The 11,473-nt window shown below is 43.7% G+C and overlaps 1 protein-coding gene across 3 annotated transcripts in view; it reads right to left on the reverse strand.

Annotated features, from left to right (window-relative positions):
- The window catches only part of LOC137439036 (phosphatase and actin regulator 1), a 246,685-nt gene that overhangs the window by 43,177 nt on the left and 192,035 nt on the right, over nt 1–11,473 (reverse strand). For all 3 annotated transcript variants that reach the window (XM_068134636.2, XM_068134633.2, XM_068134631.2), the window contains one exon: nt 998–1,213. In XM_068134636.2, coding sequence (XP_067990737.1) covers nt 998–1,213 — 216 coding nt within the window. The remainder of the gene's footprint in view (nt 1–997; nt 1,214–11,473) is intronic.

Below are 11,473 nucleotides of genomic sequence, written 5' to 3' on the forward strand. Positions count from 1 at the left end.
GGCCCCATGACAATCATGGTTCCCTGTTGGAGGCAATGTTTTTATGGCCGGATGCCCTTCCTGACGCCAACCCTTGGTCATGCTCTTACGATGCGCAGGGATACGGTGTACCTATTCTAAATCGGGGTACACACCCTGATCATTCATCCCAGCAAGCTGGTACTCAATTTGCCGACCTCGGAAGGATGACAGGCTGAGTCAACCCCCCTGGCGTTAATTCAGCGATCGACTGGGATTCGAACTCAGGATCCTAGGATCCCAAGCCTGCGCCCTAACCGCTAAGCCAACACCAGGCTAATAAATGGAATGGATGAATAAATGAATTCATTTACACCTAACCCATTCATTCATATTCATTCATTTACCTGAATATTTTACCGAGAAAAACAAATGTTCAGTTTTATTTAGCCGTATGATCGAAAATAAAGGAGATAGCGGGACGTTTGGACCGATTGAGTCAATTCGCACCCTCAACAGTTGAACACTATTTCTCCATAAGATTGGCAAAAAATATGTGAGAAGATTGTTAATAATTTTGTTTGGACAAACAGGATGCAAACCCATTTCTTTGAAACGCATAGTTCTGGTAAATAACCATTTTCTGTAAGGTTTGAAACTGTACCATTAACAACGGTAAATGTTGTTTCATTTTCAGCAAGAAAGCAAAATCAGCTTCTGGGTTTAAATGTAACGATGAGGAAATGAGGATGAGCCGATGAGGGGTTTCACTGTACTGTTTAAAAAAATTAATTACAGGAGAAGCTCGGGCCCCTCAACAGACCCAAGGCCTCGAGGCAGCGCCCCCCCCCCCCCCCCACCCCGGTCCCCCCGATCTCCCCTCTTGACACCCTAATTGTGACAAAACCCTCAAGCAGCAAGTTGTGTCAGGCAGCAATACAGAGAGGAAACAAAAATGCTGGGATTCATCAGAACCATTATGTTTAAATAATATGAGGTGATGTAGCATTGGATAGAAGAGTGGTTAGACCAAACTAACCTGGGGGATGGAAGGCGCATATGCGAGCTAGAGGTTTGGGGGGCAAGGCAGGCGGCTGTTTCAGTGGTGGTGTTTCTCGTGCCGTCACACCATCATCAGAACCCTCGCGACTCGTTGCTGCGCCACTGTGCCCATACGAACATTTCTTGGGGGGCATTGGTGGGGGCGTTTGAGGAGCACTGTCCAAACCAGGAACGACGACTTTGGGTTCACAACCTGGAACACATCCAATGAACGTGAAATAAATATGGCTGAACTGAAACCATGTTTAAGTTACAAAACCTTAGAATCACTGAATAGATTCAATATCGACATATCTTCACTTTAAACATTTATTGTGCAGAATTGTATGACCATTAAACACCGAATGCAATCTCAATGGATTTCTCTGATTAAATGATGGGGGAATACCATGTCTGGTCCCTGATTGGATGTGGGACATTTACACCTGACATTGGCTTTATGAACCCAGTCTGAAGTCTGAGTATCCTGAATTACACGTTGGACCAAAAGATGTTAATATTAAAGTTTGCTGCTGGAAAGATTTGGAAAAATCTGGTTTGTTGTGTTTTATATTTCGGGACATTTGTACGGGACTCGTATATTTATGGAAATGCTGATGACAGATCACAAGTGAAGAAAAATTGACACTGAGAGAGTGGAATAGATAAACGGGCAAGGTTAAAAACATACAGGACAAACAGACAAAAAATAGACTTTAGATCACAGATGTATAGTATGGGAAAGTGTATAGTGGGCGTAAGTGTAGGAGGGGGAGGAAGGAGGAGGACAATTTCCACAAGAACAGGTCATGAGTGGGGATTGGTAATGATGTGACATGCTGATGGTGGCTTTACAGTTTACATCTTAGAGGACTTGAGGGAAGAATGTGACTGCACATACTTTGAGAGATAGTTTTACAATCAAAAGAAGATGTAGACAAAGGAGTGGATGTGGACAGTAAGCCGAGGTTTGGAAGGGAATCAAGGTGTTTGGTGGCTGCAGGACTGCTTGCAACCAAGAGAGGTGAGAGAAAAATTACCAAGATGGGAACAATGGAGACACCTGTTAAGAGGAAGTAGAGGACCTTGGAGACACAAACCTGATGTGCTGCTGGAGACAAGAACATAGATTCAAAAAGTCAAGAGTGGAAGACCTCACAGCCCCTCACATTGGCAGTATAAGTTGGTACACATCCATACGTAATCTATAAAATAAGACAATTAAGGAGATCATGCAGATCCTCGTCTTTTGCAGACATTTCATTTTGGACACTTCAACAAGTTAATGAACACAGGTTAAAAATGATTAAATTACAATAGAAATAAACTTCAACGAGACTCGCTGGTGTAAAGGATAGAGTGTCTGCTCCGAGTCGGGGAGGTCAAGGGTTCAAACCTGACCCTGGCCGAGTCATAGCAAAGACTTTTAAAAAGTTCTTCCTTTGTTGACGTTCAGCTTTTTAAAAGAATAGAGCATGGACAAACAACCATAAGATTTTGGAAGGGATTCCATTTACTTTTGAGAAGACCATTTGAACATTGACATTTTGGAAACTTGTGCATGTCCAAGACCTTTGAAATGGGCGAGGTAGAAAATTCTAAATAGCATATAAACTCTGACAGGTATGTTTTTAGATTTCGGATTTTTAAGTTCTTTTCTGTGATGTGCCACCTCCTATGCTCCATCAGGAATATGTGACGACCAATGGCCAACAGAAGGTATGACAATCTTTTCATAATATCACAAGAAGTGAATGGTACTATGTACACAACTTCCATATGCGAGTAAGCCGCTCTATTGGGGTTATAACGTCCACACCACCAACCCAATGAAGATAACTTTTTCCATCATTATCGAAGAACTTGTACTGTATTGCAGTGATATTTAATGGTTTAATTGTAGGGGATTATAAAAGTATCAAATGTGACGAATGAACAAACGGATCGGAATGACTGCCATCCAATCGAGTGAGGTGCACGGCAAACCTCACCTAGTGAATCGTTGACCGGACACAGGTCTCCATGCCTTAATCATTACTAAAGTACGCACTTTGATGCCTGTCTGTCTGTCTGTCTGTCTGACAATGATACATTCAAATGATACTTGTCCAATCTCAACCAAACTTACCAGGGGGATTATGGGGTCACAAGGGTGACCCTAACTCTGACAGGTATGTTTTTAGATTTTAGATTTTAGATTTCAAACCCTGGTGTTGGGCTAGCGGCTCGGGTGCCGGCTTAGGATCCTAGGATCCTGGGTTCGAATCCCGGTCGATTGCTGAATTAACGCCAGGGGGGTTGACTCAGCCTGTCATCCTTCCGAGGTCGGCTAATTGAGTACCAGTTCACTGGTAATTCCCTGTTTGTCGTTAAAGGCGGCAAAAAGGGTTGGCGTCAGGCAGGGCATCCGGCCGTAAAACATTGCTTCAAAAAGGGGACCGAAAAACAACAACAACCACGGTTCCCGAAAAAGGCCAACCCCCGCCTTGCAGGGAAAAATGGCCTCTAAAGGTGGTTATTTTATATATATATATATGGGTGGTTGACAACTCCATTTGCCTCCCTCTCCTCCCCAAGGGGGTTTTCCGCCTTGGCCAAACTCCGTGTTAACGTGTATAAATATCTATTGTAGCGTTTTGTGGGGCACACCTACCGGAAGTAGAAATGATTATAATCACAAACTACAGTATTGAGTCCATTCTATCCAACGCATGATAACTTCTGTGCATGGAAGAAGTTTCGGGAACTGAGTGGCATGCTGACGAGGAGGGGAGTGTAGTTGAAGCTGAAGGGAAAGGTGTATGCTGCATGTGTGAGAAGTGTTATGATTTATGGGAGCGAGACATGGGTAATGAACGTAGAGCAGCAACGAAGGCTGGAAAAGGTGGAAATGCGAATGGTTCGGTGGATGTGCGGAGTATTGTTGAGCGAGAGGAAGACAAATGATGAATTGCGAAAGATGATGGGAATAGAGCCTGTGATGGATGCTGTGAAGAGGAACAGGTTGAGATGGTTTGGTCATGTGTTGAGGAAGGATGAAAGTGACTGGTTGAGAAGAGTGATGGAAATGAATGTAAAGGAAGTAGAAGACGGGGAAGACCGAGAAAGAATTGGCTAAAGATGGTCGAAGAAGAAATGCGGGCAAGGGGGTTAACAAGGAGAGATGCAGAAAATAGGGAAAAATGGAGAAGATTGTCATGGGGACCGCAAGGCTAACCCCCACTCTTGCAGGGAAAATGGCCTTAAAATGCCTGTTGTTTGTTGTTGCATGATAACCTTTTTTTAAACTTCTGAGAAATTTCAACAGAAATCATTTCTGTTGTTTAATACTAAACTGAAATACATTTGGAGGAAAACCAAGCTGTCTCGACTTGCTAGGCCTCTACATAGGCCGCTTGCTAGGCCGGAATGGTGTATCCCATTGCCTGTCCGATTTTTCGAGCTATCGGTATCAAGGGAGATGAAACTTCCCACCATTTCCACCTGATTGTCTCCCAATCTGAACACGTCAATCTTCTCAGTTGACAAGACTTTCGTCATTTTCAGGTTTAAATAAAGACAAACTTCTTCACTGTCCGCAGCAGTTTCATGAAGGCCTCCATATTTTTTCCCAACAGAATGGAATCATCAACATACCAAAGGTTATTCATACATCTTCCACCAATCTTGACTTCAGCCTCTATGTCATCAAAGTTAGATTTTTTTTCTCAATATCATAACCACAAATTAATCACTAAATTTCATCCAATGATAACGGCATAATAATAATAACACAGGGAATGGCAGGATGGCCTACATTCCTACAGGCACGCCCATGGACATTAAAGAACCCATGGTGCCCTTCGCTAAGAGAAGGCGAGCTATCTCGGGCAAGCTGAACAAAGTACGAATTCCAAAACACCAAGGGATCTTTAATGTCCACCAAAGAATGCTGGCAGATGGGATGCCATTTAATGTCCATCTGAGAGATGGCACACAATGAAGAATCACCGTGCCTGTGAAACATCCGGATGATTCAAACCCAGGCTAGACATCTTAGAGGTAAGTGTGCAAAACCTGTAGGCCATCTTATCAGCCCACTACAAGGTATAGTTGTGCTTTAAATATTTAAATACCACAAACCCATGTGAACAACAAAGTTCACATGGATGGTCAGAAGCAAAATGGGAAAAAGAGGATGATCCCATTGAGCAGATGTGTTATACATTTGCTTCGATCTGATCATCCATAAAAGCCTCATGGCTAAATATGCAAGTGAACACATCCACAAAAAGAATGGACATTTTATTTTCTGTGTGACATTGGCAAGGTTACTGCTTGGAATAGAAAACCAAAGCCGCTCGAAGTGAGAGTCACAAAATGTCGCACTGATACCACACAAGGAACATTATAATTTGGACTCAAATGGATGCGATTCATTCTCACATTTTTTCCGTAACAAGCAGAGCAAATGCCATAGAAATTAACCATTTTGGCACACTGCTTGACTTATTTCTTTCTATTTTCCTCGAGGTGATTAATGCCCAATTTTTTTTTAATCATACAAAGCACTGCAAGATTAATCTTGGTACAACATAAGGTTTTCTTGATGCATCGACGCTAATCTGCAATACACACACACACACACACACACACACACACACACACACACACACACACACACACACACACACACACACACACACGCACGCACACACACACACACACACACACACACACACACACACACACACACACACACACACACACACAGTGCATTCAGAAAGTATTCAGACCCCTTCACTTTTTTCATTTTTTGTTATGTTTCATATACATACATGGTTTGTTTCATATACATATATACACATATAAGCCACAGTGTTGTATGTCCTGGGGTTGTACTTCAGCAGGGAGAGGATGTGAGGAGGAGAGTGAAATGGCCAGGTATGGGAGAAAGGGAAGTATAAAGGTGGGTGTTTGAGTGTACCACCATGTTTGTTTGGTGCTGTGGATTCTGGATGTGGAGGCGATTTTGTTATTGTAGTCTGCATTCGCACTGGCTGGGGGTGGGGGTATGTACGCATCCAGGTGTAGTTGCTGCATGTGGATGTGCCCCTGCTGACCCACCTTAGCTGACCGTATCGAGGTTGAAGGGCCGAAACGGGATGACGCTGAGGACCTGGTCAGTGCAGCACACTTGTGACCAGGTGCGTTTTCAACTTGTGTGTGTGTGTGTGTGTGTGTGTGTGTGTGTGTATGTATATATATATACTGAAACGCAAAAGAAACTTACCACCTTTGAAACCTTTAAATATAAACAATAACACTGCGTGTAGTAAATGTGTGAACTTATTTGTGGACAATAGTGTCCTCACTGTCAGACAAAACAGTCACGGATGGTCACTTGAACCTTCAATGGTCACTTCATAGCACAGCTGTTGAACAGCCGTTTTGACTGTCAGTGATTAGCCAAGAGGTACGGGATGATTTTAATGAGCTGCACGTGATGTCTTGATATTGGCTTTAAAAAGGCCAGTGCAAAATGGGCATTTCAATCAACATGCCACGATTGTCAAGGGATCAACGGCAGCGTGCCCTGGGCATGCTGCAAGGTGGACTGAGCTACCGTGAGGTGGCACGTCGCCTTGGCTGTTCACACCAGATGATATCGGCCCTGGTGGACAGAGACACCCTCCACAACTCTGCAGATGACAGACCTCGATCAGGGAGGCCAAGAGTCACCACTGCAAGGCAGGACAGGCAGATGGTCCGAAGTCACCTGCGGGATCGATTCCGTCCAGCATCCCGCACTGCGGCAGAAACTCCGGGGCGTGCAAACCCATGGATCTCCAATGATACTGCACGAAGACGACTGCATGACTATGGTCTGACTGCCAGAAGACCATACAGAGGCCCCGTGATGACGGTTGCCCATCGCCGCAACCGTCAGAGATGGTGCCAGCAGCATCAGCGGTGGACCTTGGCGCAGTGGAACGAGGTTGCTTTCAGCGATGAGTCAAGGTTCTGTGTGGACAGTCCTGATGGGCGTGAGTGTGTCTGGAGAAGAACTAGCGAGCGATATGCCGATTGTTGCGTGCGTCAAGCCAACAGGTGGGGTGGCCCAAGTGTGATGGTGTGGGCAGCCATATCAGGCCGGTACAGGACGCCACTGGTGGTTGTGGCTGGGAATCTTAACGCCCAGTGTTATGTGGATAACATCCTGCGACCTCATCTGCTGCCATTCCTGCTAGACCACCCAGAACTGAGAACCTTTCAGCATGACAACGCTCGTCCCCATGCTGCTCGCTTTACCACTGCATTTCTCCAAGGCAAGAACATCAACACCATGCAGTGGCCTGCGCTCTCCCCTGACCTGAATCCCATAGAGCACCTGTGGGATGAGCTTGGGAGACGCGTAGTTGGCAGGGCCAGGACACGGGCAGAGCTGCTTCAGACATTGAGGACTGAGTGGGACAGAATCCAGCAGCAATCCATCCAAAGACTGGTAGGCAGTATACGCCGACGATGCACTGCCTGTATCCAAAACAATGGTGGCCATACACGCTATTGAAAGGGGACTGACATTGCACCCTGTGCTGTTCTGTACTGTAGAACAAACTGATGAGATGGTGTATCTTGGTCAAAAACTTGACATGTCATCAATAAAATGCCAATGTTTCAATTAGCAATTGTTGGTTTGTTTTATTTTGAACTGTTACAATTTTATTACATTTCAAACAAGTGGTAAATTTCTTTTGCGTTTTCGGTCTTTTTGAAGTTGGTCAAAATGGTCAAAATGGTAAAATTTTCGGTCAAAATGCCCATTTTGCACTGGCCTTTTTAAAGCCAATATCACGACATCACGTGCAGCTCATTAAAATCATCCCGTACCCCTTGGCTAATCACTGACAGTCAAAACGGCTGTTCAACAGCTGTGCTATGAAGTGACCATTGAAGGTTCAAGTGACTATCCGTGACCGTTTTGTCTGACAGTGAGGACACTATTGTCCACAAATAAGTTCACACATTTACTATACGCAGTGTTATTGTTGATATTTAAAGGTTTCAAAGGTGGTAAGTTTCTTTTGTGTTTTCGGTCTTTTTGAAGTTGGTCAAAATGGTCAAATTTTTCGGTCAAAATGCCCATTTTGCACTGGCCTTTTTAAAGCCAATATCAAGACATCACGTGCAGCTCATTAAAATCATCCCGTACCCCTTGGCCAATCACTGACAGTCAAAACGGCTGTTCAACAGCTGTGCTATGAAGTGACCATTGAAGGTTCAAGTGACCATCCGTGACCGTTTTGTCTGACAGCGAAAAAACTATTGTCCACAAATAAGTTCACACATTTACTACACGCAGTGTTATTGTTGATATTTAAAGGTTTCAAAGGTGGTAAGTTTCTTTTGCGTTTCAGTATATATATATATATATATATATATATATATATATATATATATATATATATATATATATATATATATATATATATATATATATATATATATATATATATATATATATATATACATACATACACACAGACTTGGCATTTAATATGGAATTTTTTTCTTCTTCTTGACTTGGTTTAATTTCTGAACTCGGTATATTAATCTGGTGAGTTTCTTTTACGTTTCAGTGATTTCTTTGCTAAAAGAACCATGTCACTGATTGTCTGTCGCAGCAAGAAGTCAATAACAGGATTATATCACAGGTGGCGTGCCAAAATGTACGGACAGGTACATTTGACGATTGGCTTTACAATCGGGTATATAAGGGTTGTTGCGTTCTGTATTAGTGGAAAACAACTGCTGCACGTCTACAAAAGTTATTGCCGCTTCCCCTGGAGATGGTCCGTCAACTCGACAATGCTGTTTGTCATTTAGTGGTGCCTTTACGAATTTCCGGCATGAAACAGCGTGCTATTGCTTGGCAGTATGGCATCACTCAAGGTCAGGTGTCAAAGATCCTGTAACGAAATGCTCAGAAGGGTGTCCCTACTCCAATACCGAGGCCAGGACGTCCCCGCAGAACCACAAGGAGGGATGATCGCCAGCTGCACCGGTTAGTCCGCAATGGCCGTACCCAGTCAGCTAATCGGCTTAGGGCTGAGTGGCAGCAACTGACAAATGTGCCTGTAACCAGAAGGTTAGTCGACCAACGACTGGTTCAAGCAGGCTATCGTGCCAGGCGTCCCCTGAGAAAGCCACGTCTGACACCGCCAGCGCCGATTGCAGTGGGCCAGAGAGCACCGTCAATGGCAGCCAGGACACTGGAATCATGTGATCTTCAGTGACGAGTCTAGATTTCTGGTCTATCGTCAAGACGGCTGCGTCCGAGTGCGCAGACAAGTGCATGAAGCCTACAACGAAGATTGTATAGTGCCAAGAGTCCAAGCTGAAGGTGGTGGGGTGACCGTTTGGGCTGCTTTTCATGCAGGGGGCAAAACTGACCTGGTTGTTCTGAATGGAAACCTGAACCAGTTCAAGCACAGGGCCATTCTGGAAGAAACATTGATTCCATTTGTTCGTGCAGCCTTTCGAGGAAACTTTGTCTTCCAAGATGACAATGCACGGCCTCATTGTGCTAGCATGATCCAACACTTTCTTGCTGACCGTGGTGTAGAGCATATGGAGTGGCCTGCCATGTCCCCGGATATGAATCTGATAGAGAACTTGTGGGCAGAATTAACGCGTCAAATCGACAACTTGGACCAGCAGCCTGCCTCTGTGCGTGAATTGCAGCAGGCTATTGTAACTGCATGGCAAGCGATTCCTGTCCAAACCTTGGCAAATCTCGTGAACAGCATGCCTCAACGTGTACGTGCTCTCCTGAATGCTCGTGGGGGTTACACGAAGTACTGAACTGTAATTTTACTGTCCGTAATCCCAGTCGTAATTTAACTTTTGTTTTTGTGAAAAAAATTTTTGCCTAATGTGCAAAATAAAGAGATACTTCTGAAAAACGCACAGAAGTTTAACACAGTACTGTCCGTGAATTGAGTTCGATATCAGATTACATCACTTTCAAGGATCAATTTATTTGCTTCGAAATGTCAAATGTGGTTTTTGTTTCTTTTAAAGGTCACATTAACAAAATCTAGAATAATTTCTACATAATTCCAATGAACTTTTGGTTCTAAGTCATCTTGAAAAGTAAGTTCACCCCCAAAAAAAAAATTCCATATTAAATGCCAAGTCTGTGTGTGTATGTGTGTATGTATATATATATATATATATATATATATATATATATATATTATATATATATATATATATATATATATATATATATATATATATATATGTATATATATATATATGTATATGTATATATATATATATATATGTATATATATATATATATATATATATATATATACAGTGGAACCTTGACTTACGAGTGCACCAACTTACGAGTTTTCCGAGATACGAGCCGTCGCTCGGGCGGTTTATTGCTTTGAGATGCGAGCCGAGATCTGAGTTACGAGCTTACGCCAGCCGCCACCAGGTGGGTTCCGGTCACGTAGTTATCTTGCCGTGCAAGCATATCTGCCGTATATCGCTGCTGTTTTGTTTTTGCATGTTGGGTTATTTTGGAGCTTACGCCAGCCGCCACCAGGTGGGTTCCGGGTCATGTGGTTATCTTGCCGTGCAAGCATATCTGCCGTATATCGCTGCTGTTTTGTTTTTGCATGTTGGTTATTTTGGAGCTTACGCCAGCCGCCACCAGGTGGGTTCCGGTCACGTGGTTATCTTGCCGTGCAAGCATATCTGCCGTATATCGCTGCTGTTTTGTTTTCGCATGTTGGTTATTTTGGAAAATTTCTTAGTTTTAACCATGGGTCCTAAGTAATTGAGTGCCAAGGGCAGTACTGAGAAGAAGAAGAGGGATGATGTGCTTGGATATAAAACACGCAATCGTCGAAAAACATGAGCGAGGTGTTGCGTGTTGTCGACTGGTGAGGCAGATGTGAAGGCAGCTGAAGATTTTATTATAACTTTTGCCGAACTGATAGAAGCCGAACGATACATCCCCCAGCAAATCTTCAACTGTGACGAGACAGGGCTCTTCTGGAAAAAGATGCCGAGGAGGACGTATATAACGGCAGAGGAGAAGAGCATGCCAGGCCACAACTTGTTCAGAGCGCCGGCGATAGCTCGCCTTCTCTTTGTGGAAGACACGGTGAGGTTCTTAACATCCAACAACTAATGGGACGCAAACGGGGCGCCCAGTTTAGCGGTACACACATTGATGAATCACCCTGCCTGTGAAACACCGACATGACAGGTTATAGCTGGGTCGGGATTCAAACCCAGGCTGGACAGTTTAGAGTCAAGTGTGCGTACCTCCAGTCCAGGCCATCCTGCCAACTCGTATGCTGCATACAGGTGAAATATAAAGCACGAGATATTTTTATATATACTGCATATTTAAAAAAAAATTGGTGTGGTTTTTGGCAGGCTGGAACGGATTAATAGCATTTCAATGCAT

Source organism: Myxine glutinosa, chromosome 13, assembly GCF_964187855.1.
Source record: "Myxine glutinosa chromosome 13, kmMyxGlut1.1, whole genome shotgun sequence".
In the NCBI taxonomy this organism is placed as follows: Eukaryota; Metazoa; Chordata; class Myxini; order Myxiniformes; family Myxinidae; genus Myxine; species Myxine glutinosa.